This window comes from Chlorocebus sabaeus, chromosome 12, assembly GCF_047675955.1.
Source record: "Chlorocebus sabaeus isolate Y175 chromosome 12, mChlSab1.0.hap1, whole genome shotgun sequence".
In the NCBI taxonomy this organism is placed as follows: domain Eukaryota; kingdom Metazoa; phylum Chordata; class Mammalia; order Primates; family Cercopithecidae; genus Chlorocebus; species Chlorocebus sabaeus.
In genome coordinates this window covers 86,203,349-86,231,154 of record NC_132915.1, presented here as the reverse complement: position 1 = coordinate 86,231,154, position 27,806 = coordinate 86,203,349, and the positions used below count along the sequence as shown (strand labels likewise).

General features: G+C 42.8%; 1 protein-coding gene across 1 annotated transcript in view; it reads right to left on the bottom strand.

Moving 5' to 3' along the window:
* PAPPA (pappalysin 1) overlaps nt 1–27,806 on the bottom strand; it is a 248,975-nt gene that overhangs the window by 188,499 nt on the left and 32,670 nt on the right. The window contains exons 2-4 of the mRNA XM_073021874.1: nt 26,310–27,372; nt 6,887–7,032; nt 2,547–2,840 (exon numbers count right to left, since the gene is read on the bottom strand). Coding sequence (XP_072877975.1) covers nt 2,547–2,840; nt 6,887–7,032; nt 26,310–27,372 — 1,503 coding nt within the window. The remainder of the gene's footprint in view (nt 1–2,546; nt 2,841–6,886; nt 7,033–26,309; nt 27,373–27,806) is intronic.

Below are 27,806 nucleotides of genomic sequence, written 5' to 3'. Positions count from 1 at the left end.
CCGTAAGAAACACTTGGGTTTAGGTTTCACCTTGCCTTGTTTTAACTTTGTGATGCTGGGCAAGATACTTATGCTATCTGAACCACATTTTCTGCATCTGTAAAACTTGTGCACCTCCTTGGGTTACTTTGGGGATTCAATGGGACAAGCCTATGAAAAGTTTCATACAGTGTCCGGCATATCACACGTACTCAAGAATTACTGCAGGCCTGAGCTAACCAATATGGTAGCCACCAGCCACGTGTGGCTATTCTGATTTAAATTAGTTAAAATAAGATTGATAATTCAGGTCATTAGTCACACTAGTTGTATTTCAATCATTCAATTACCACACAGGTAGTACAGGTAGTGGCTACCATACTGGCCAGAACAGATACAAACTATGTCTATCTTCACAGAAAGTTCTGTTGGCAGTGCCGAGCCACAAACCTTTTCCCTACCAGTGATCAAGCCTGAGGAAGAAGCACCCAGGAAGATAAAGCAACAAGAAGTTGACCCAGCAATGTCTTCACCCAATTGTCTTGATGGAGAGAGCTCTCATGGTGGCTCTCCGCAGCCCTGAGAACCCAGTCTTGTTCTGCATTTTGAATTTCATCCAGCTGCTTTTGTCACCTCATCTATCAGAAATCCTAAGGAAAACAAACATTTCAAAGCTCGTGGTCGCCTTGAATATGCTTTTGTGGGTGTAAGTTTGTTATCGTAGCTCAGTGAATTAGTTCTGCTGTTAATGGGTCACTGAGCTGAGGGGTTCCTTTAAAAAAAACAGTAAATCAATCACCCTTTAGATCTGTACAAAGGGGAACAAAAAAAGATTTAGTTTATGGGGGTCTGGTAGCTAGTGGCAGCTCCTAACCCCTAAGAGGCCGGCAAACTTCCAAACTTATGTTATTGTTTATTTTGCATGTACGTTGAGCTGGCCAAGAAAAGGTGCTACAGAAATGGAACGTAAGCAATGTTGTATGAGGGGATGGGGCACCGGATGTGGGGTGTCAGCTTGGCTGGGAATGGGAGCCCAGTGGGAATCTGCTTTTCAGGAAATACACAGCACCCTGGTCTTTTTTGAACACTCAAATCTAAGACTCTTAATTGTACCAGAGGTGGGTTATTGACACTTTAATTTAGATTTGGACTGTATGAACCTTATACTGGAGAGGCCCTCAGGGGTCATCAGCCCAAATGGACAAGCAGAAAGAACCACTGGGGATCACCGAACCCTTTGCATTCCAGCAGCAAATTCCTCTCTTCAAATGCAATGAGGCAAAACCTCAACAGAAATGTAAAATAGTCAGAAAGTGGGTGCGCTTTCCCTGGCTCCAGCAGGAATGAGAACCTAAAGCCCTACTCATATAGCCACCAGGGCAGTGCCCTGAAGCATCTCTGTGGAATAGAGTGTAAAAGCTACCCAAGTTGCTCAGTTTCCCCACTCAACCATCAGCTAGCTGTCTTCAGAAGAAATACAAGAGTAAAAGAGAAAAATACTTGGAGGCAGATATGTGACTTGGTGCAAATGACTTCAGTGAGCTTCAATGCTGCCATCTGCAGAGTGGGGATAGTTCTAACTCTACACATTTGTTGTGAGAATTAAATGAGAGAGAGAATATTAAAGGCCCTTCTGGACAATATTTTGTTACATGAGTAGAAATATTGCTTTTGAAAATAATAAATTTTATATACCCGTTATAAGAGAATTTATTCATTTTTCTCCTTCCCTCCAACTCTCCCTCTCTCCTCCCTTTCTTTCTTTACTTTTTCCTTTCCTAACAAACATTTATTAAGCACTGGCCCCTGTGCTAACTTCTGAGAATAGAATGATGTATTAGATGAAATCTTTTCATTGATAGAATTTGCTTGTTCTAGCGGGGAAAGAGACACCAAGTTGAGTATGATAACAGAATTTGATGCTGGCCTGCCATGTGCGATTGTGTGCATTGTGACAAACACAAAAACTCTTAGCTGAAGGTGCAGTGGTAAGGGCTATGACAGCCCTGAGGAAGGGGTGTCTTGTTCTAATTTGCCAAAGGTGCTAAAAGGGCTCAAAGGCCTTGATGTATCTTGTGCTAAAGGGAAGTGTAGGGTATCCCCTAATGCTCCTAACACTGTTACTAGTGGTATACAAATGGACTATGATGAGATATATTCAGTTAGGAAAAAAAAAATCATACCCAATCTCATGTCATGATTTTATCTTTGCAAAATCCAAAGCAATCTTATTGTTCTTGTAAAACATAATAACAGAGAATGTGAGAGTTTTATGCTTATCTAAGGGACACATGGGTTAAATAAAAAAAGTTCAACAACCACGAGCTTAGAAAAATGTGCTGCACATTTAGGAAGGATCATGGAGATGCAAGTCCAACAATTCCATTGTCTTGAGAAAAGTGAAACCCAGAAAGAGAATAACCCAAAGACATAAGGTGGATGAGTGGCAGAGCTAGACCTTCCATCCTTAGAAAAGGTAAGTAGCTCGTTCAAGGCTCCCCCAAGCCAGGATTGGATCCCACATCTGACATCCAGTCCTGTTCACCCTACAGAGTGTAGGGCCCTACCTGCATAGCTCATGAAGTTGTTGTAAGGAGTGTTGAAGAAGCTATGAAAGCCACAGGTGTCATTTCCTGGCCCTGGGTCACCGCAGGACTTGTGTTTAGGGGCTGGGTTGGTATCATTGCAGAGGTCTCCAGTCTCGAAGGAGGGCTCTGTCTCCATGCAGGGGTCACTGCAGGACTGGATTTCTGAGATGCCTCGGAAGACGTGATAGAGGCCCAGGCTGTGACCGATCTCATGGATCATGGTGTGGGTGTGCCCAGGCATGCCATAGAATGACGGGTTCAAGACAATGCCACCTGTAAGGGGAAATCCAGAGAATCAGGCAAACTAGGTACTCTGCTTCTTGCTACAAGAACCCTCAAGTCCACCAGGGATAAAGAGATGCTGCCCAAAATAAACACAAGCTTCTCCACCCTAGTACTCCATTGCCCTGAGAGCTGTTACAACCTGTGACATGAATCATGACTTATCAGAGCAGGAAGGAATCTCAAAAGTCATTTTGTACAATTCCTTCATTTTTTGTATGAAAACGTCAATGCCTAAAGAAGTGAAGGGACTTACCCAAGGTGATTTCAAACTATTTCAATGGAGAGCAATTCAGAAATTCTGATTTCTGGGCCAGTAAACCTTTCTGCTGCAACCTCTCCCTTACAAAGTAAAGCCTACTCTTATTTCCAAATATTCTACATATTCTTGTCTAGACAAAGCCCTCAGGGTCAGAGATCTTGGTTCTGGTTCTTATTTTGCCTTCACTAACTCTGTGACATCGAGTGGATTAATTAGCATCTCTGAACCTCATATCTTCATCTCTGATGCTGTAAGAGCATGAACACTCATGAAGGTCAGCACCATGTTGTATTCACTATTATAACAGTTTTCATACTAGCTAATGTCACTTGAGCAGGACTCTTAAACAACAGTCTATAGTTAATGACTATCACAGGGCCTGGAGCTGAGTATCTCATTAAATGTGTGTTGAATATTTGCTGAATGTTAACTCATCTAAAGAAGTTTGTGAGGTTTAGCTAATCTAGTGTGAGCAGCTAGAATAGCACCTCCATACATCAAGTACATGACCTGAGGACAAGCAGCATGATCATCACCTGAGGGCTTAGTAGAAATGCAGAATCTCAGGCCTCACCCCAGACCTACAGAAGTACCATCTGTATTTTAAAAAGAGCCTTGAATAACTTGTCTGTATATTCTAGTTTGAGAAGCAATGGTCTATACCACATGCCTCAGAAAATTGAAAATTGCTTGGCTCGGGCTGATAGACAGAACAGATCTCAGCAGAATTTATGGGTAGTATTTGTGCTGTGTTCATGTTAGGCATTGGAAAGATGCATATAGGCTGGCAGAGAGATAATTAAACTTTAAAATTTAACAATGTTTAGGGGAAGGTTAAAACTCAGGTCTGTGAACCTTGAAAGTAGGCACTTTAGGTGTAGAGCAGCATCTTATAAAAATAGTGAGGAGGTAGGGTCTTGTTGATTTGAGCTGGCAAGCCCCACATGGGCATGGGAGTTTCATCTTAGACTGAACCTCTGGAATGGTGTGCTTGCTCGGTCAAGGGACTCATAGAGTCCATGCAGAGGTCTCTGATTTTGAAGAAGGACTCTGTCTCCATATTAGGGTCACTGGAGGACTTGATTTCTGAGATTGAATTTCTGAGCAATTTTGAATTGCTTAGAGGTTTCTAACACAAAGATAAAGACGTGTGAGAGGGCATGTGAGTGTGTGGGTGTGCACATGCACTTGGGTATGAGAAGAGGGCAGGCAGAGGCAGGGAGGAAGAGAAATTGAGACAGGAAATCTTTCTCAATTATTTTCTGTCAATCACAACATGAAACATAATCTGCTTCCCACCCAAGGCTTTTTCCAGGGATCATGGTGTAACAGCAGAAAAAGAGAGGAAAAATATGGTTGTAATAAATTGGGTTTGATTGGGGCTACTGCAGAGGAATTACTCATGAGCAACATCTCTCGGGATAGGGAGAGGGCAGCCTGGAGTCCAGCTGGAGTTAGCTGACATGGGTTGCAATCCTTGTTCTGCTTCACACTGGCCTTGTGACTGTGGAAAATGGACTTTGCATCTCTGGTGAGCTCTAAAATAAGCAGCTACAATAATGCCAATGATTCTCTGTCTCTCCATGAAGCTTCATTATTAAGGTAATGAGAGGAAAGGACCGTTCCAGGGATGATGACTGGATTGCAGACTTAATGTCTAGGCTAACCCTGTTTGCTTTACCTCATCCCCTCCCAACTCACCCCTTTTCACAGAGTGACAGCACTTGGGCCCCAGTCCTGTTTCATTGCTTCTCTTAAAAGGTGAAATAACTTGAGCCTGACATCATCCTGAAATACTATAACATGCTATGGATTTATAGCCTCCCTTATTCCTGGCCCTGAGCCAGTCTCTGAAATTTATGGAATTATCAGGAGTAGTTTTTTCTAACTGTAGAAGCCTGCTACTCAATCCTTCTCAGACTCTGATCATGGCCCTTTCAGTTGCTTTTCTAATAGGACAGAATTTCAGAATTGAGAAGGATCCTTAGAGTCTTCTGGCCTCCTAGGACCTGCTTACTTAATACTGAAGGACACTGAGACCTGAAGAAGGATAATTGCCTAAGGCCATACTGCTAAGTAAAGTCACAGCTGAAAACAAACACGAATTTTGGCTCTAGTCTAGCATTACTTCCATACATCATACTAGGTATGTGATATAAGCTGATCACCTTCAAGTTTGCCTAAGCTGCACGCTCTCTTCTGCCCAACCCCGCTTGTCTGTGTCTGTCTATCTGCCTATCTACATATGCCTATGTAGATACCCATACATCAGCTATCTCAGGATTTCTCAATCTCAGCACTATTGACTTTTTAGTCTGCATAATTCTTTGTAGTGGACATTGTGGACATTTAGCAGCATCACTGGCTTCTACCCACTAGATGCCAGTAGCATTCCCCCATTTGTAAGAAGCAAAAATGTCTCTAGATATTGCAAAATGTCTCCTGGGGCATAAAATCCTCCCAGCTGAGAACAAGTAGATATTTATCTTTGTATTTATCTTTATTTATACAACCACACACAGGCACACATACACACACACGCACACACAAATTGGTTTCATTCTCTAAAAAACAATTGAGACATGAGAGTCGTCTGGAGGAAACTAAATCTATGGTTTCATTCAGCAAAACTTCCATTATTTGAATTTCTAATTTCCAAGACAGAATAGCAATGGAGCAGCTACTGGACTGTGTTTCACCGGGAGACCAGGCAGGCCTGAGGATAGAGTCAGCACTGTCACTGCTGAGCCTGAATATTCTCAGATAAAGATGTTCACTGAGTCATCACGATTCATTCTTGTAAATAATGGGAACATTCTACCAAAGGGAAAATTATTAAATAAATGGCAGTGCCCTTGTTCAAGGGAATATTATGTGGCTATTAAAAATCTTATCTTTAGAGAGGGGGAAATAACCCAGAAGGGTGCTTTTCTTTTGTGATTTTAAGTGAAAAAAAAATGTGTGGGAAATTAAGGAAAAGACTTCTGCGACATGGGAAAAAAAGTAGATAGTATAATATTAAGTGAAAAAAGAACACAGAATTTCATCTATGCTATGATTTTTAAAATGTACAGTTAGAAAAATGCATGTTTACATATAGATGTGTCCTGGAAGAGAGCATGGAAAAAATAAAATTAAAGAACTACAATGTTTGCTTACAGGGCCTGGTTCAGAAACTGTTGTCATGTCTAACCTTTGGTGATTGGTTTGTACAAACTTATGTCTTGTTTATGGATATGTATAATTTGAATGTAAGAAGAGTTCCTGTTGGTGTTGGTGGGTGGAACATGGAGGAACATGGAGTTCTTGCGAACTCACTTTTTCTTGCCTCTTTGGTGTCTTTCAAGCCAACCCATGACTGGCTGTGCCAGTACAGTGTGGTTACCAGACTAACAAGATATTTGCGGGAACTAGGAGGCAGAGGGTATAAGGAGAAAGCAAACAATGGACAGTATTGGAAACTTAGATTCCAATTGTGACTGTCACTGTCTTGTGTATGATGTTGGATAAGCCCCATTTCCTCTCTGGGTCTCATTTCCTCATTGATAAAACATGGTTAATAATATGGTGCTATTTCCTTCAGAAAACTGCTTGGTGGTCAAAATGAGATAAAGGATGCTAAAGAGTTTTGTAAATTAAAAAGTGATAAATAAATGGGTTTTTCACCCTCACGACTACCACCACCACCAATCATGATCACAATAATGATCAGCATCGCACTAAATGTATTACTGTGCTACTCCAGTTGCCTCCTGAAGGAGTTTCTAAGACTCACCTAAGTGCATTAGGGCCTCCTTGTCCCATGGCCAAGTTGCTACTCCTGCCAACTCCTCCTCTGAGGAGTTTGCAAAGAAAATATTGAGATGTGTTGATCCATCCAATCTAAGAATGTTCTTCAGCTCATTAACATCCAAGTAGGCTCTGAAACAGAAAAAGAACCTTGACTGTTATCATGCCCCCAAAAAGATACTATTTAAATAATAGGCACACTCCAAATAATTTAGAGCTACTTTGTGTGCCAGGCACTTTGCTAAGCACTTTATAAACACTACCTTATTGAATTCCCCCAATAATATTATAAGTAAGATGATTCCATTTTACAGATCATAAAATTAAGTCCTCGAGAGTTTAAGAGGCTTGCCAAAGTTGTTAGGCTTCTTATGAATAGAGATGTAGGGTAGTATCATTATCTCCAGAGGCTTAGAGAACCTTCTTCATACCTAACTAAGTTCAAGCTGCTACTTGGCAGTGTTTTCCTTTTTCTTAATGCTGTCTCTCCCCAGGAGTTCTCACAGAGCCCAGCCAGTAGCACATATTAATGATGGTTTCCTACTCATCGCCTCTTAGAATAATAGAAGGGCCTCCCCATATATGAAAGACAAAGTCCAAGTTCCTAGCATGGCCTCCAAGACACAGGCTTCTCTTTAGCCTCATCTCTCTTTACAACCTCTCTTGAGCACCCCACTGCATACAGACAACATCTCTGCACCCTGTATGGTGCATTATCCCATTGGTACCTTTATTCATGCTGTTTCCTCTGCTGGGACTCTGATCAGCATTTTGTTCTCTGATGAACAAATACAAAGTCTGTTCTGGTATCCCTCCTCCAGGAAGACTTCCCTGATGCTCTTTTCACCTGCACCCCTTTTAACATCTCCATATTCATCCACCTCCTACTAGCAGTGCACTCTCTCTCATTTGCCATTTCAATAAATTGCTTCCTTTTTCTATTATATAATACACACTTGTGACCACCTGGGGGAAGGGGAGGTGCCTTATTCATCTCTGTTTGCCCAGTTCTTGGCACAAAGCTTGATACCTGGTGAGCCCTCAGTAGATTTTGATGGAATTGAATTAAATTGGGAAAAGTAAGAGTAAAAATACTTAACTCTCAGTCTCAAATTCAATAATTCCTGACTAATGGGGTCTTGGTTTCCTTATCAATACATTGAAATTAGTAACAGCTGCCTGATGCTCCACAGAGCATTTCTGTGGGTGGAAAACCTACACCTCTACCCTGCTGTGAACAGGATACATCTGAGACCTAGCGTGTCATGGCCGCCCATGTCACAGAAAGCCCCAAGCTCACGAAACCAAACATTCCTGTGACCATAATTTGTACAACTTTTCACAAAAAACATGAGTTGGAGATATAGGTGGGCCCAGGAGAGCTTACATCTATATCTAGGCTGAGCTGACTAATTCCAAGAATAGCCACACAAACTCAGATATTGACCTGAAATCTCGCTGCTGAGCCCTTCTCTTCCCCAAGAGCCCATATTCAACTTCTTAGGCTGGAAGCCTTGTGAGGAATTCTATTCAGTCTGCTCTGTCATCAGGGAAGAGAACGAGGAAAGAGACAGCCAACATTTATTAAGCATTTGCTGTATGCCAGACCCTGTGCTAGGTACACATGTCTCATCCCTGTTTGGTAGCTGAAGCAATGCAACGGAGTGGGTGAGATGGCTCATTCTTAAGCTACAACCCTGGGTTTGAAGCCAGCTCTTCCACTTTATGGCTGGGCCACCCTGGGCAATGTACTTAACTTCCTGCACCTCAGTTTCTTTATATACAGAAAGAGTGTGGTAATAGTACCTACTCCATACAGCTGTTCAGAGGGTTAAGGTAGTTAATAAAGAGAGCGTAAAGGGCTTAGAATAATGCCTGGCATGTAGAAAGCCCCAGTGCATGTTTAGCTATTCCTATCACTTATCCCCATCATACAGATGAAGGAACAGGGGTTCAGAGATCACACAACTGGCGACAAGGCCAAGTACAAATCTAGACGTGTCCAACTCTTCCCACAACCTCACCCTCATTTCCAAGCTCACCCAGGCCCACAGTGAAAGGGGAAACAATGCATGGGAGGAGAATGAAAACACAGAGGAGCTGAGATTTTCTTGGATCAGCCCTTTCCACATAATTTATTATTTTCTAATTGATTTGTTCATTTCCATCAAATGTTCTCTCAGGCAGAGAACACAAATGTTATTAGAGAAAGCCACCTCTGCCCCATAGCTCTGAGATGAGAAAGCTTCAAGAGAAAAAGGGTGGGGTAGGGGCAGGGGAGACATTTTAATTGGTTGTTTATTCAGTGGTAATTGCAGAAGCCAATCTTTTCAAGAAGTGGTATTCATCCTAGCCCAAAGCAGAGAAGTGGGATGTGGGAGCCTCTCCCTAGCTTGTACATGATTTTTTTTTTTTTTTTTTTTCATACTTTGGGAAGCCTCCATTTCCCTAAGGCGGAAGAATCCACAGCAGCAATCCAGGCCCCACTGGCCTCTCTCTTCCCCACCTCTCCAAGGGGAACCCACCCAAAGGAAAAAAAAAAAAGCAACAACACAGCTCTGTGGATGAAAGTTTTCCTTTTGCTGCCTGAGGTCTTCCCACTAATACAGAGCCAGGCTGAGTGTCTCTCAAATATATCAGGGGGAAAATCTTCGGGACAGGAGTCCATGTGGGTATTTACCTTCCTACCCCTATGCCCTGAAAGGATTTTTTTTTTTTTTTCGTCAACAAGATAGAAGAGAAAGCACAGGAGGTCAACTTCAGAAGGACCACGACTGTCTAGGGATAGTGAAGGTGAGAGAAGGAAAATGGCCACGTGACTTCCATTTTGCAATTGTTGGGAAGGCTGTGTATACATTGTAAATTGGTCAAATGTACTTTAAAATGTCAGGGCTCATGCTTGTAATCCCAGCACTTTGGGCAGCCAAGGCGGTGGGAATGCTTGAGGCCAGGAGTTTGAGACCAGCTTGGGCAACACAGGGAGATCCCATCTCTACAAAAAATTTAAAAAGTTAAGCTGGGAATGGTGGCACATGCCTATAGTCCCAGCTACTTTGGAGGCCGAGACAGGAGGATTGCTTGGGCCCAGGAGTTCAAGGCTGCAGTAAGCTATGATTGTACCACTGTACTCCCACTTGGGCAATAGAGCAATAGGCCATCTCTTAAAACAAAACCCAAACAAACAGACATTACTCACTTCCCAGAAAAATCAATCAAAATCCCCAACTCACACAGAGTTGGACAGACAGACCTATATCTATCGGCAAGTTGTCTGTCCAACTCTGTGTGTGTATTAGTCTGTAGATTAATCTGTGTGTATTTATCTGTAGCTTAATCTGTGTGGCTTAATCTGCGTAGAAGCTTTGCTACTCAGAATTGGACAGATAGACCTATATCTGTGGACAAGTAGGTTTAAGTCTCTGAGTATCAATTAGCTCGTGCAGATCCCAACAGGATCAAATAAGATAGCTCAGCACAGTCCCAGCACATAACTAGAAAATGTGAGCCCTCCATATCCTGGTCTCCTATTTTCTCCTGCTGGGAAAGAAGCTAAACTGACAATCTGCCTCTGGGTGGCTCTCCCAGTCTCAGCTTTCAGTGTCTCTTCCTCATTACCCAACCTTCTTCCTCCTACAACCTCAATCACTCAAGTTCTCTTGGTTATCTTATTCTGAGAACCTCTAGTTTTTCCCAATTATGCCCAAACCCTAAGCATGTCCATTAGTTTCCCTTCTCTGCCTTGCAATCTTTATTCCTGATTCTTGGCCCTTTTAAATCTTATGAACCCTGCAAAGTCCAGCTTACATGTGATGCACTCTATGTATCCTCTTATGACCACCCTTGTCTGTAAAGTAGGGATGATGATTACCACCTGTCAGGGATGTCATGAGGATTAGAGGCAACACAGGTTAAGTGCCTAGCATGGTGACTGGCACAGAGAAGGCATCACTGATCAGAATAGGCTCCTTTTATTGCATTATTGTTAGCAAAATGAAAATTATTAGGAACACTCAAATCATCATCATCACCTCTATCTGAAAATGAGTCCTCCTTCCTCTGTGCCCCCTACTTTTAATTCCAGTACTTATCACTCTGCTTTGGGTTATATTCACTGTGTGAGCATCTATCTTTTCTATCAGGTAATGAGCTTCTGGCAGTTGGGACCAAATCTTTATTATCTCCATATCACTTAAAAGTATCCTTCAAGAGAGAACCACCACCGATGGGCAGCTACTGAGTGCCTCTCTCTCAAATTGCATAGTTTCAAAACAGGATGAGCAAGCCCAGAGCTCAAGGAAGGGAAATGACTTGCCCGAGGTCATATATCTAATACAGGGAATAGAAAAGCCTGCCAACAAACCGCTCTGCTCTAACCTATGTACATGTCACTCGTGTATAGCAGCAATTTTGTATCATAAGTAAAGTCACCTTTTCCTTCAGGTGGACACAGTTCCCTGCATAGTTTAGAGAACAAATCATGGGAAGGATGGCAGCCTCCATTCTCTCCCTCAGCTGGACACCTGGGTGTGGGAACCTGCATTGTCTGAATATCTGACCACTCCTCACTATACTCTGCTGGTTGTTCTGTAGCTTGGGGTCCCTACCTGTTCAGTGAGGTTGTGAAATAGATTAGTGTCTTCCAGATCATGGTCTACAGAAGGCTAAATTTATAAGAAAGAGATGAATATTTAAAGAAAAATGTTGCTGAATCAAATGGGTTTGGGACATGGTCTGTTAAACAAGGTTAAATATATATATATTTTTTTAATTGCAAGAATTTTCGGAGCCTCAAATATACAAAATAAGAGTAAGATAGATGGTGCAGGAAGTGTACCCAAAAATATGTGACCATAATTCCTCCTCCACACCCCTCCCCCTTACACACTTCCACCTTTGCCAAAAACCAAACAACAGTACAAACAAAAAAGTCTGGAAAATGTTGGCTAGATCGAAATGTCCCTCTTGATTTAGATACTTTCCCCTGAGCCATCTTTCAAGAGTGGTGTCTCAGTGTCTCTTTTCTTCCTACACAACCCATGCACCTGGATCCCACTGTGGAGATTGCGGGTCCCCTGGAATGTCTGTTTCAGGGGGCCCAGCCCTGATTGCCAAGGCGCCCAGACTTTACCCCTTTGCCAGAACTGCATTTCAAAGCCATGAGTGCAGTTCTGGAGGGAGATCAAAGCTCTCTCAACTCAACTGTCATTAGAATATTTTCTTTATGCATCTCACTCGTTGGTGAGTGCCAACAACATATTTCCTAAATGCACTGGCCTGAGATGGCACAACTCTGTAATAATCTGAATGAGAGGGCTGTCAGGGCCTGTTTTATTGAGAGAGAGGCAAAAGGGAACCACATTCAAAATGCAAAACAACAACAGCAACAACAACAAATCCTTTAAATAAAATCATGGGAAAAAAGTGTGAGAAGGCCTGAGTTTTTTCACCTCTAGAAGCATAATACACTGGCCTTCCCGTTTCAATGGTACAGCTTATAGTGAGCCCAGGTCAAGACTGAGGACTCTCAATTTCTATTCCCATTCAAAGCAGGTCACTCTTCAGTGGACTTCCCCTATGCAGAAGTGATAGCTGAAGAGATCTTTAAGCAACGTCATGCCAGAGTCATGCTTCCTGGGCTCTTGATGGGTGTGGCTGGTCACAGAGATAGTGCTGGCCATGTGTAGATGCCCTCAACTGGAGGAGGGTTTGCGTGAGCTATACACCAGCCAAGAGTGGACCACTTTTAAGCTAGCTAGAGACTGGGAACAGTTCTTTCAGGTTAGAATAAAAGGCAGCAGAGGGTGATTTTAAGAGAGAGACAGACTGGCATTCAAATCCTCCTTCTTCCACAAAGTGGCTCTGTGGTCTTGGACAACTGACCCTGTCACTTTGTATCTCAATTTCCTCACCTGTGAAATGGGAATTAGAAAATTCAACCCAGAAAGGGGGATATAAACATTCAAGGAGGTAATGCACAAGGAAATGCCTAGAAGAGTACTCAACTCACGAAAAACCCTCGAGACGCAAAATTCTCTTTTAAGCTAGTTCATGGATCAAGAGAAAACTGGCCTTAGCTCTGAATGCCTGTTGGGTTCCTGCTCCACCAGCCAACCCTGGTTCCCGACACTGGATCAATGTGTTTACCTTCTTCACAGGAGGTTGTCCTGTTTCTCCATCTCATAGAGCAAATTCTGTAAAATTGCCCATTTCCAAATTCTGATTGTAGCTTGTCATTTCCAAGGAGGTTCTCAAGTCCATGAACCACTACTTAATTCTCAGAACACACCAGACCATTTGAAAATGATTATCAAATATAAAGATCAAAGCCACTCAAGGCAAGTCATTAAAGCAAGATAAACCTCAGAATGTTTATTGCATCCATATCCTTGTTCCAAATAACAAGCTTTCTCCAAGCTGTGACCAGTACAAAAACCTGAATTTTGTTCTTTATCCCAAGGGCCCTAACAATCTGGACTTGATCCTCCTGCTTAGTTGCATTGTCAAAAATGCCTAAATCTGCCTCTCCAGTCTATAAAAAGAGACACAGAAAGAAAATGCTGGGAGAGTTTATTAAATTCTTGGAATCTTGAATGATTAGTTTCCAAAATAACAGGTTTCATATGGAAGCTTGACACATAGAAAAGAAAAATGTAATAGCATCAATCAAAGACTAATTTAAAATTGATCATTCCTTTATTTATTGAATGAGTCATTCTTTCCTTACCTCCATTTTTTCCTCCCTTTTTCCCTGCTTTCATTCTTTCTTTCCTTTCTTCCTTCCTAATTTCCTTCCTTTCCACATATCATTCATTCATTCTTTTCTGCTTTCATTCATCAACACTTATTGAGATTCTATAAAATACCATGCTTTAAGCTAGAAACTTTGCCTATAGATAATGAAAAAAAAGCACAATTTTCATTATCAATGTATTAGAAGTTTTATGAAGAAAGTGAGACGAACAAATAAATGATCACAACATAATATGATAATATTAATAACACTACCATTTGGGAAAGTTTACTATACACTGGAACTGTTGAAGTATTTTTGTATATTTTTTGAAGCTTTTCAAAAGCCCTAGAGTATCCCCAACTTATAAGTGATGGAACCAAGGATAAGAGGGCTGACACCACTTTTCCAAGGTCCCTCCACTTGGAAAGTGTCAGAGGTGGGACACAACCCCTAGTCTGTTTGATGCTACCGACCAGATCCTTAGCCATTAGTCTCTTACTTCCTCTTATCATACGTGTTATGATAGAGCGGGTGGGTGTTAAATATAATGAGAGCATGCAGCAATGATACCCAGCTGAAGGAGGGTCAGAAGCCACTGAGATTTTCACATAAAGAATAAACCTTGGTTTGATACTGAACCAAGTGTGGGAAATAGAGAAAATGGAGAAGCTCCAGAAAGCCCAGCAGCATAAAAGCATGAGAAAAGACACTACAAGCCCTCACTTGCAAGTTTGAGGAACCTCACAAGATGAAGCTGGAGGGGACAGCAATGGTTACATCTGTGCTATAGTTTGGATATTGTCCCCTCCAAATATCACATTGAATCACCCCAATGTTGGGGGTGGGGCCTAGTGAGAGGTGTTTGGGTCATGGGGGCGGATCCCTTAAGAATGGCTTGGTGTCATTCTCATGGTAGTGAGTTCTTACTCTATTAATTCTGGTGAGAGTTGGTGGTTAAAAAGACTCTAGCATCTCCCCACTCTCTCTCTTGCTTATTCTCTTGCCATGTGATCTCTGCATATGCTGGCTCCTCTTCACCTTCTAAGCATGAAGGGAAGCAGTTTGAGTCCCTCACCAGAAGCAGACACTGGTGCCAGGCTTCTTGTACGGCCTGTAGAACCATGAGCTAGGTAAATCTCTTTCCTTTGTAAATTATTCAGTCTCAGGTATTCCTTTGAAGCAATACACAACAAACTAAGACAATGAGGAAGGGTCGTATATACCAGGCAATGGAGAATTGAAAGTGTCCTGGGAGTCCCAAGCAGACGACGGCAGATTATATGTAAGAGGATAAAATGATCTGGTTTACATTTTCCAGGGAGATTTCTGAAGGAATTTGGGAGATGGAGTAGAGGTGATGAAAGTGGAGAAGGAGGCATTGGCAGTGTCTCACAGCAACAGGAATGTATATAAGAAGTAGTGGTATTCATACATGGGGAAAAATTTGATACTGAGTTAGGGTGGGAGTGAGGGAAGCTGAAATGTTGGTCTGGTTTCTGATTTTGTCTCCTGTAGTATTTTTCTTTTATCAGTCACAGACACTGCACATCAAAGCCCCCTTTATTGCTGTTCTAAATGCTAGACCCAGTAAGAGATTTATCTGCCAGTGGCATGTCCTTTGCTGAGTCTCCTGGTAGGCCAACCCATAGGAAAATCACTGACCTTCAGCTCCTTGTGGATTGGATCACGATGGGACCAGGTAATGGGTGGGATGGAGAATCCTGGGAATTTGGTTCAGAGGAGAGGAGGTGCTGGTTCAGAGAGGCAGAGTGTGCCAGTAGTGAGGTTCTTAGACTTTTGGGATATTGTTAGATTGATGCACAAGTAAACTGTGGTTTTCAATCTTACGTTTAAATGGCAAAAACCACAATTACTTCTGCACCAACCTAATAATAAACATTGCGATGGAAGTCAGCAGTGATGTGTAATTTTGATGGATAAATAAAGCATTCAAAAGGGGAAAAAAACCACTCCACCATGTATGAGGTCCCTCATATCATAAAATAAAAGGTACTTGAATAGTACTCCAAAAGAAAAAGTAATCTCAGAATAAAGAGCCCTATTTTACAATGCATGTGTTTTACTAGAAACTACACAGCTGCTCTTTTTCTCATTTACCTTTTGGAAAATAATTTTAGAGATTGTTAGGACAGAAAGCAAAGTGTCAGAACACCTGGTTCCTGGCAAGCTCAGCTACACTCACTTGGTTAACACGAATCATCCTCTAGGACACAGCCTAAAAGCTACTCTGACCCCCTACGTCTGAGTCAGGTAGCCATTCTCTGTGTTGGCTCAGCACCTTGGACTTCTCCATAACAGCAATTATCCAACTAGCTATTTATCTTGCTGCAGGAAATTCCAAAAGGGCAGAATTACAGGTGTCCTGTGCAATGTTCAATGTTGTACTTCTAGCATCTGGCACTGTGCTTGGCACATAGAAGGCAGTCACACACACTCACGCACAAACTATTGGATGAACAGTCACTTCCCTAAGATCTTCTCTTGGGGTACTCCAATCTCTGTTTTGACAGCCTCAGAAACTCAGAGTTCATTTATTTTCAGAGAAGCCATTAAGGCATGAGGAACCTCTTGCTAAGTAAGGAGGTGCAACAATTGAATTGCGATGCTGTGTTCAAAAGTAACACAATAGTAATGTAATTATCTTATGTCAGATGATCATTTTCGCAACTGAACTATAAAGTTCAAGGGCCCACAGCTCTCTTCCCGCGACTTCACTTCCTTCTTGGAGCATCAAAACCACAATTAATAAATAACACAACTGACCACATTGAGCAGAATACGCACAACTCACCGACAGCCCTGTGATTTGTCTTATGCTTAAAGAACAACTAAGCAAAGACAATCACATCTCCTTCATAAGCTGCAGCAGTCACAATGTTTTAGGAACAAAGGTTGTTTCAGAAGACTGCATAGTTTGGCTCTAGACTTTAGCCATGTAGGCACATAACTGATGTGAAGGCTAACTAAAATATAGTAAGTTTAGAAAGGATAAATCAAGAATTATATAATCACCAATATGTGTTAAAATGGCAATGTCTAAATTTTAATCTGGACCATAGCCCCATACAAATCATTTAACCTTAGGCAAAAAACAAATTTATTTAAAATTAAAACAATACAGTCCATACAGTAGATGTAGGTCCCTCTGGATGACCTTGAATAAGTCTAGTAACTTCTACAAATTTGAATCTCCTTTGGGGTTAAAGAGAGACAACTCTTAGAGAGTCATGTGATGATCAAGAAGTTCAAGTATAGAGAAATGATGCTAGAAAGCATGACATTATAAGTCAGGCTGTCAAAAGTAGAAATAAATTCAAATTGATTTTTGGAAAGAGGATGCCACATTTGGAGCCTGAGGGAAAATAAAATAGCAGACATGTAGACTGCCCCACTATGGGGTACCATCACAAGGCCACTGTTGGGACTTGAGAAATAAGAGTAGGATTTTTTTTTCAACTTGTCACAGAGCATAATTGTTCCTCATTACCACATTGAACACTTTGTACTCAAGTAGATACAGAGGCTGGTCAATCCTTTGAAGGCAAAGTCTGTCTCTTATATCCCTTGGTGTCTCCAGTGCCAGTGCATGGCTTCATTTCTACCTTTTAAACATTAAGCCCTTCCTCTGTACTTTAGTTCTATTTTCCACTATCCTGGAATCAGGATTTCAATGTCTGATTTGAGAATATCTGTGCATGAACAAACCTCAAATCCTCCCACTTTACAGATGGAGAATTTGAAACAAGAGAAGAAAAGTGTCTTACTTCATCCTGGTCACTAAGTTCCTGGAAGAATCTAGTCACTTCCTTCCTCATGCTTGGCCAAACCACTGGCAAACTGTATTTTTCTACCATGGATCCTCATGGGAAAGAAACCAGCTTTACATCTCTCTTACTTCATGATTTTGTGGAGTTATAATCACCATTGCCCTCTGTGGCCATAAAAATAGTTCAGTAGTTAGAAGTGAAGTTCAAGGCTAAGAGCTGCAGTTGGCTGTCTCAACTCACACAAGTTTGGAATCAAACACATCAAAAGCTTGACGCGGAGACAGTGCTCCTCCACCCTTCACCACCAGGCCACTAAAACAACCTAGAACATGGAAAAGAAAAAGAAAGAGAAGAAAGGAGAAAGGAGGAAGACAGAAAATGCTCCTCTGAAAAATGGGGAAACACGAGCATGTTCTAGTTACGCAAACAAACCCGTGAACAAAATGCACTGCTATTCACACACTAGTTTTGTGTTTTCAGAAAGTGAGAGTGCAGGTGTGGAGGTTCCCTCTCAGGAGGTGGAAAACTGCCCAGCAGTAGGTTTGAAGGAAGAAGCTGAGCTGTAACCAACTTAGGAAAATGTATTTCAGTAAAACAAAAGGTACTGCCGTCTGTCAGTTCAACCCTCTCTCGCACGCCCATCGGCTTTGTTTCCTAACCTGGAAGGGCATTTGACCAAGTGCAGAGGCTGTCATGAGTGGTCAGTGTCATCAGTGGATGCAGAAAGGAAATTGAGAGTGCTGAGCATGCCAAACCCAGGGTGGGAAAAAACCAACTGCCTCCTACTGAGGCCCTTAAAAGGGCACCAGTACTGCCATCCATTCAGGCAGCTGGGGATGGAACAGGGAACACATTTGGGAAGGGGATGAGAGAAGGAGCACCTCAGATCCTGGCATGTTCCTGACTTCTCCCCACAAAAGAGTTCCAACTTTTGTCTGTAAACTTTGAGAATACAGAGTATGCTGGGGCAAGAGTCCCAGGCCAGGAGAGAGAGCCTTGGTTGGTGTAGTCCTGAGCATATTATGGGTACCCTCCTGGCTTCCTGGCTTCCAGTTCCTTCCCTACTCACTATTCAATGAACCCCAACTTGGAATCCAAGACATGCCTTTGCTTTTTTGCTGGAAATGCTTAAACTTAGTGTGGCATGCTGCTTATCTCTTGGGAAAATGAATACATTAGCATTCAGTTTATACAGGACTTTTGGAATTAAAAAAATATTTAAAAAAATGAAACCTGTGGGTGATAAAATAAAAGGACTTTTGGTAGTACAGAGTGGTTGATTAGGTTACTTCTGTCTCTTATTCCCACACTGAGATTGTAGTGAGGGGGCTCAGGATTGAAAAGGGGCTAAGAATTTCGGGATATGTACAATAAGAAGCCAGAAGATCTATCAGAGGAGGGAAATTCCCAAACAACAGCAGCAATAACAACTGCTATTTTCAGACCTCACTATGTGCCAGGTGCTGTCCTAAAGGGTTGACTGTGTATTATTTCATCCAATCCTCTAAACCACCCAATGCAGTAGATTGTTACTTTCATCCCTGACTTTACAGAGGAGGTAACTGAGTCTTTGACAAAGGAAGAGACCTGTGCAAGGTTACAGAACTGTTAAATGACTTGACTGTAGTACGCTCTGTCTCCAAAACTTGTATTCTTATTTATTTGCTAGACTGTACTGATCTTCTACTGTTCCTCATAGGTCACTGTTTTGAGCTCCTTATTAACCTCATCTTTAGGGGTCTTGAGCAGTTCTTCTTTTAATTCAGTTCACCTCTCTATTCTGCTCTTAAGACCAAAGTGATATGTGTGCAAGGCTCACAGATGGAACTTGTGAGTAAAGGTGGACTTTGTTCGAAAGAAAAGCATGAGGAAAACCCAGACTGAATCAGAGAAAATCGAACCATATGTGCAAGTATGCCTGAATCCGTATGGTCTGTGTATCAACCCTCAAGCAGGCACGAGGGCTGGAGATGGTAGAAACATACAGTAACTTCACCTGTCTGGCATATCTCTCGTTATGATCCATCCCAACATTGCCTGGAATGGTGTTGTACAGAAATATGTCCTTTAACAATGCCAGACATTTGGGTCATTTTAAAAATAAGCCAGTGTGTAAATTCAATAACTCAATGAGTTTGATAGAAGTTATAGGGTCTTTATTTAAAAATACCAATTCTGTGGCTAGTCCTTTTTAAAAAATTAGTATTTCAAGAATGAAATAATCTTAGCAAATGCTCTCAATTTGTATATGGCAGTTTCATCCAGGCCTGTTTTTATGAGCCTGTAGGAACACAGCCTCTGTAAAACAATGCTGACAGGCAGGAGATGGTGTCCACATGTACACGCAAGAAGGGAGGAGACTTTTCTCCAGCACCTACTACGTGCCAGGTACTGTATCATACCAGGTGTCTCACACAGATGACTCCATTTGAGTGTCATGACATGCCACAGGATAGCTGTTATCACCCAATTATTACATATGAGAAACCAGTGACTCTTATTGAGCAATGTGCCAAGGTCAGACAGCTAGTGCAGAGCAGAGCCAAGATTCAAACCCTGGTCAGTCTCTAGCATGCATAATTTTTCCACCACACCAGACCTGACTCCTGTTATTGCTTTAATGAATATTAGTCACGTTAAGTAAACCCTGATATTCTGATTATAAAATTCCAAGCAATTTCTTTTACATGATTACTGGAAAAGAATGAACAAAGTTACTGAAAAAATAACAATGCCCCCTTTCATCTGCATGCTGGTTAACTCTTCCCAGAACTCTTTCTGGGATATTATTTTATGAGACCCTCATGGCAACTGTGTGATCCAGGCAGTCAGATACTATTATTCTCTCTAAATAGATGTGGAATCGGAGGCTCAGAGAGATTAAGAGGCTTGCCTAAGATTGCATAGCTAACAAACTGCCCAGCCCAGGCTAGAATCTATTTCACCTGAATTCTTTCATTCTAACTCAGCCTGAGTCTTCAGTGTCTACAGTCTGAAGAAAAAACTGTGGTATCTACCTGCATGAAGCCCAACAAGACTCACATCTTTCTTGCATCTTCTCAACATCTTTCCACTTCAATTTCTTTACCCCATTAACACTACATGTCTGGCCTGCCCACCAGCTCTTTTCTATTATTACAAAGCCTGCTCATGCTAGAAGCCTATTGCCGTCCCTTCTCCATCATTAAACCTTTCCTAACTTCTCCAAACCACAGTGATCCTGCCCTTTCTCAGAGCTCATGGGAGCCTTATAGGCTATGTGGTTTACAGGGAAATTAGTCATCCGCCCTCTTGCCTCCTCTGGAATGACTGTAACAAAATGTCATTAAACCACAGGATACAAGCACCTTGAAGACAGAGATTATATCTTGGACCCCTACAGCATTTATCACAGTTCTCTGGATACTAAGGTGTCTTTATAGAATATGGATGATGGGTAAGAACATAAACATACTAAATATAACCTTTCCAGGTTTTAAGCTGGTGTCTAAGGTGTCTATAGGAAGCAGTTGAAATAGCATGGGAGTAGGAAGTGAGATCCTGGGTCTCCATCGCAGCTCAGCCCCACTCTCACTGGGTGGTTTGCATCAGTGTCTGCCCCTCCTTGAGGGCTTAGTCTCCCCATCTGCAGCAAGAAAGTCTCCCCATCTGGACCAATCTACTCTTCCATTAAGCTCTGAGAGTCCCTCATTCAGATTGAAAAGGAAGGGGAAAGTAGTAAGTTTATGCTCCATGAGATCAAATCAGAAATTAAGTAGGAAACCCCACCCAGAGAGGACAAATCAGTCAGCAGGCCCTGACTAGAGCAGGGGAAGAGGCTGATGGGGGCTATAGCTGCCAGCAGAGTGGTCAGGGGTGACCTCAAGACTTACCGCAGCCTCTTTTGTGAGACTTCCAACAACACTAACTGGAGTCCAAAAGCAACAAGCACAAAACCTGGCCTCAGGAGATTGCCCTTGTTACATTAAATAATAGTAATAATAATAATAAGAAGAAGAAGACGACAAAGGAAATAATTCCCAAATAATAATAAAGAGAAGACAAAGGAAATGTTTCCTTATGAGACAACAGTATGTAGGGAAAGTGTCTTTTTTTTTCTGCCCATCCCATTTTGTATGAGTAGATATTCATGAACAAAGGTGAGTTCACTTGAGGGTGCCAGGGCATATGGTTTGGAAGGGTCCAAACAGGAACTTGGTTGTTTTGTTGCAATATCCTCTCTCATGAGGTAGCTACAGTCTTCAGTGTCAAATGCCCCTGTATTTCCTGACACTGAAACTTTTTATTACTATCCAGGTTTTCCATTTCATTTATAAAAGGGTGTGTGAAGTGCATTCTACCTGCATGTAGACATCTCTAATGGCTGCAGATGAAGTCCTGCCTCCCTGGCTATTCTCTACCGCTGTAGAGAATGGCCACAGTTCACCTGGAGTGTCTTTTTTCTAACTGGCTAGTGTCACAGCAAGGCATTTACTTCTCACACAGACTGCTCCTCCCAGCTGGTACTGTAGACCCTTCCTTCACACCAGTGATTGCAGTGGGGTGTTTACTTCTCCGTTTACCCATTAGGTGGTAAGCTCTGGGAGGGCAGTGATTGGGCTGGCACAGATATAGCATTCAACAAATATTTATTGAGAGAAGAAAAGGACAGAAGGAAGGGAAGGTGGGAAGAATGTAGGGAGGAAGGAACAGAGGATTAAGCCTAACATTAAAGTTTTCCATGAGATAAACTGAACTTTTCTCTGCTCATGGTCTAGATCTCAGCCATAATAACCCCTTAAACTCCATGCTCTCTTCTATACACCACTCCTCACCCTCTCCACTGCCTGGCTTATGCCCTACCCTCTTCATGGGCTGGCTGTCTCTATGCTCCGGACATCTCTGCTTGCTCATGCAGATCAACTCCCCACCCTGCTCTGTGCCCTTGGGAGGCTGGCTACCTATGGCTTGCATCAACAGGTTCCTTTGTTTTGTGACTTCAGTTGGATTCATCAAATGGGAAGCACTGGCAGGAGACTGGCAGGCAGAAAGAATGATAACATGGAATTTACTCTCCTGGTTCCCTTCTGGTCAGGTGGCTGTAGGCTGGCTGCTTCCCTTGCTGAGAGCCACAGCTGCTGCCAGGAAACCCTCTCCACACAGCCCCTCTCTCTGGGTCCCATAACCACTTTCTCCTCTTGCCCCTATAGGCCAAGGGGGTAAATGGCTCTCCATGGTTGTCTGCCCTAGAGTATAGTGTGAGGCCTTGTTGGTTATCCTTAATCCCGCCTACAACATTGTAAATAGCTTCTCCTTGAAAATAGCCCCTCTTTCAACTCTCCTTAATTATTCTGTTTGAATGTGCCATCTGTTTCCTGCTAGGACCCTGACTGATGCAGTCTGCATCTTTACCTCTCAGCAAGCTGCCTATTCTCAAATGCCTACTCAAATCATGCCTCCTCCAGCTGATTTGCCTTGTTTTCCTAGTCAAATAAATCTCTGCTTTTTAGGTCTCCTGTCCTACTGTGTGCCGCTAAATTTACAAATTAGAGTTTCTTATGTTTCTATATGACTTTTCCACAAAAGTGGAAGCCCCTCAATGGTGAGGAACATGTCCAACTCATTGCAACACTCCCAGTGAAGAGCAGAATGGCTGGTGGGATAGACATGTCCAATAAATGCCTGTTAAAGAGAAGAGAAACAGTCAATATTTGGTTTTCTGATATGATATGGAATAAGATATTACTGTGCGGTGCTCAACCCCAAGACCACAAGGCCACTTTCTCCACCAGAACTGTAATCCTAGCTATGGCCTCATTATGCATGGCTATCAGTACTGACTTGCATGCCTCTGATGAAGGGGAGCTCACTCACCCACACACAAAGCCCTCCCCCAAAAGAACTATTTTGACTGGAGATGATATCATCTATTACTCAGCTCAAAGCTGCCTCCTGTAATTGCAACACTCTAGTCCCAGCCATGGCCTAGAAACCATATAGAACAATTCTGTGACTTTCCCACAGGATAGGCCTTCAGAGCTTGAGGTGTTTGTGTCATGACCAAGTAATCATGACCCTCTCTCCCTCCCTATCTCCCTCCTTCCCTCGCTCCCTCCCTTTTTTGTTTAAATTCACAAAGCAAAAATTTATCTGCAACCTTCCACAGGTTTCTGTCTGCACACAAGAGAGCTGATTCGGCCAGAACCCAGAAAACCCCAGCATCATCAAGAGATGACACGTGGCCTGGTGGGCCTCACCCAGGGCACACAGCTTTCCCAGCCAGCAAACAAACAAGCCCTGGTCAAAGCGGTCACAGCTGGCACATGGTCGCTCAGACACTCTGGGCATGCATTCCCGTGACTTAGAAAAGAGGAGGCCTTTGGAACCTGCCAGTGTTGTCTGCTGATTATGAGGTATCTGGAACCTGGGCCCCTCCACACCAGCATGGTGCTCTGCAAAGGTCAGCTGCTCTTCATCCTGTCTCAATGATACACAGTTTTTTTCCCCCAAAACTTTAGTAGCGTCACTCTCCCTATCACCTGTCTTTTAATTCTGCCTCTTATTGTTCCTTAGATTAAAAAATACCCTTCTTCCATGGGAGGTTTGAACCTAGTCGTCCTGAGTTTGAATCCAAGCTATCCATTTATTAGCAGAGTGAGCTTAGGTAAGTCCCTTCATCTTTCTGAATCTTGAATTTTCAAAGCAAAACAGGGCTAAGGGTACCCACCTTCCTGGCACTTGGCAGGTGCTGCATAAACATTTGTTGCATGAATGAATGAGTGAATGAATGAGCAAATAAATGGATGTGCAAATGAATGGATGACATCCAATTATATCCATTCTACCCCACACCCATTCTGACCAGGCACAGAGGTACCTCTTGGGAGTCTAGTTTAGTGGAGCACACTGATCACAGACTTGCACTTGTGATTTAGCCTAATGATTTTCTTGACCCATGAACTTAGCTAAGTCACTGCACTCTCTAAATTTCCTCTATTTCCCATCAGTCAAATGTGAATGTTAACCTCTGTGTTGATTCCCCTGCCAAGTTCTGGAAAGGCCCAAGTTAAAGCAGGGATGACAATGCACTGTGATCTGGAAGAGACTGGTCACACACCAAGGCTTCTCTTCACATGGACTGCTCATGTCTTGGAGCCAAGGTGAGAGTCCAGGGGCCCTCCTGGTGCCAGGAAGCTGAGCTGAGGTGCTTTCTGACTTGCTGCCAGGCAAGGCATTCTCCTGCCAGCATCCTCATTCTTTTGCACATAGGTATTTTGTTCATGCACAGGAGGCCCTTGCTCTTTTGAGAGAGACATAAAGAGAAGAGTCAGCAGAAAACCTGCAGAGGTCGGCAAATGTGCTCGAGCCATCAGCAAGTCCAGGGTCCTGTGTGTTAGACAGAATAGAAAAATTCAGTGTGAATCTGGGAAAAACAAGAAAGTGGATATTGATGGTCTCTCCGGCTTGAATCTAGTTCCTCCAGGTCCCACATTTAATACAGGTTACTCTTGAGTTCACCTTTGGGTTCTATTGCTGGTTATAGTTGATAACAATGGCAGAGGCTAAGTGAGGCATTAGACCAAAGGACCCCTTTTCTGTCCTTTTTTTTAGCAGTAGATGAGAAATTCCCTCTGCCTGGAGTGTCCTCTGTTCTTCCTCCACCCAATCTCTGATGTCAAAAATATACCTATTCTTTTTTCAGGTAAATTTTATTGTGTATATTTAAGGTAGACATGATGTTATGGGAAACATATAGATAGTAAACAGTTTACTATAGTGAAATTAATTAACGTATCCATTATCTTAAGTCACCCATTTTCTTTTGGTTTTGTACCAAAAGTACTTAAAATCTGGTTATTTAGCATGAATCCCAAATACAGTTCAACCTTACTTCCTATAGTCCTCATGCTGTACATTAGTCCTCTAGATTTGTTCTATTATACCGATTGTTTTGATCTTGTTGCTCATTAGATCTCTAGATTTGTCTAACATTCTTCAAATTAGAGCTATTCTTGAAGACCTTGCTCAAATGTCACCTCTCTCAAGAAGGCTTCCCTGATATAGTCAAGCTGAAAATCAACTTTTTCTCTTTGATCATCTAGGGCACTCCCTAAACACAGCACATTACCTTTCATTAGACAAGTAATGATAAACATACTATTGAGAATTAATGATGTGCTACAAGAGAGTGTACTTTATATGTCTCCTCTCTATCAATCCTCAGAGCAACTTGACAAAACAGGTACCATTATTTTCCCCATTTTATAGATGAAGAAACAGCTTCTAAGAAGTTACAAAATAAGGAAGTCACAGACAGCTGCGACCATGGGGCCAGGTTGTCTAGCCCCATGTGACTTCAGCTCTTTGAGCCTGTCCACCAGAACTTTCTGTGATGATTGAAGTGTTTCAAATTGCTTTGTCAGTATGGTAGCCACTAGTCCCCTGTGGCTAGAGTACTTGAAATGTGGCTAATGCAATTCAGGAATTGGATTTTGAGTTTTATTTAACTTTGACTGACTTAAATTTATGTAGGCACATGTTGCTAGGAACTACCATATTGGACTCTGCAACTCTCACCCACTCTATGTCATGCAATACAACAGCTATTTGTACTCAGTTCATATCACTCAATTTGAACTCTGGGCTCTTTGAAGAAACAGGGCTCTCAGGCTTCCTACAGAAATAGGTACTGAGTGCTCATGGTAGGCACTCAGTACCTATTTCTGTAATAAACTGTTTGCCTATGGTCTCCACGATGACCTGAGTAAAAGAGTTGCCTCAATCATGAAGCTGCTGGTTGAACCAGAAAAATCCCCATATCACCCATGGGCCTCAGGTGCCTTATCTATAATATGGAGGACATCAAGTTCAACTTTCAACAGGGCATCTTTAGCCCGGTAAGGTCTTACCTGTGTGGAGAGTCGGGGTCAAAGCAAGTCTGAGTGACATCGGTGATTTTAGGGTCACAGCACTCTCCACCATCAAAGTTGAACCGTTCATAGTTGCAATCCATGTCACACACCCCGTTCTGTTGCTTCTTCATGAAGGCTGGGTGGCGCAGGTGACGGCAATCCCCGCCGTCATGGCCGGTCAGCGTGTGGTTGCACTCGGGGTCACAGTTCTCATCCCCAATCTTGCTGATGTCACAGTTGGCCAGGATGAGGCGGCGGCGAAGGGAGGAGTTGCTCACCTCCAGCACCTTCAGCTCCCAGGAGATGTTGTAGTGCTTGAAGGCCTCAGCCAGCTGCTGGTGCTGGAAGTCCACCTGCTCACGGGTCACCATCGGGTTCTTATGATCATCTTCATAGAGGTTGACCACGCGGTAGCGCACCACCTTGGGCTGGCGGAAACTCGGGAGCTCATTGTAGCTGGCGATGACCTCTGTGTTGTCACACAATGTCTGTCCACACAGAGGAGGCTCCAGACTCGTGTCCAGCAGAAAGCCGTGGGCATTGCTGAATTCCACTTTGGGGCTGCTGCCATCCTTCATGGGGGACCAGGCATGCTTCACATTGTCCCAGTTCTCCTGGAGGAGGAGTTGAGGTAGAGCAGTGTGGGTGCCGTGGGTTTCCATGTCAGACAGTATCTCCCGCTGAGTCCTGGCCACCTTCCACAGACTGAAGTGCTCGATGTAGCCCCGGTAGTTGTGATTCAGGGCACTGCCCCCTAACATGAGCACTTTGCACTTCTGGGTCAGTGGGCTGAATATGGCACCCACTTGCTCCCCAGAGGTGGCCACCTGCGCACCATTTACATAGAGCTTCATGAACCGCCCATCATAGGTGGCAGCTAGATATACCCACTGGCCTGGGAGGTAGCTGCGGTGGGCATTGATGGTGGTCACTTGCCGGGCCCGGTCTGTCTTCAAGGAGAAAAAGTAGCGTGGGTCTCTGCTGCCTTGGTCACTGGTGGTGTGAATGCCCACGACCCATCCTCGGTCACGTGAGGTATAAGAACACTTGTCATACAGCCCTATGTGGCCCCAAAAGAGAAAGATTAATAAATAAAGGATGGAAAAGGAAGGGGGGTTAATTTATTTTTCTCTGATAAAATCAGTATCAGGTTATCCTAGACTCATTGCTTTCCAACTGCTCTGTGGGATCCTAGCAGTGCCTCTGGGACCACCTCGAGGGCAAGGCAAGGGCTGGAGGAGCTGAGAGAGTGAATAAGTTGGGTTTGGGGCATTCTCATCACAACTTTAACCTGCGAAGTGTAACTTTTATTAATTTTGAATACAAAGCATACAAGACAGATTTTTGTTTAAAGAAACGGTACTTCACCTAATGAAAATGCAACGGCAGCAGCAATAATAATAAAAATCTGAAAACCATTTTCCAAAGCTGTTGGATGGGGAAGAGGATTTCGTAATTAAGAGGGTGTTTTAAGTGTAAGATAATATACACGGT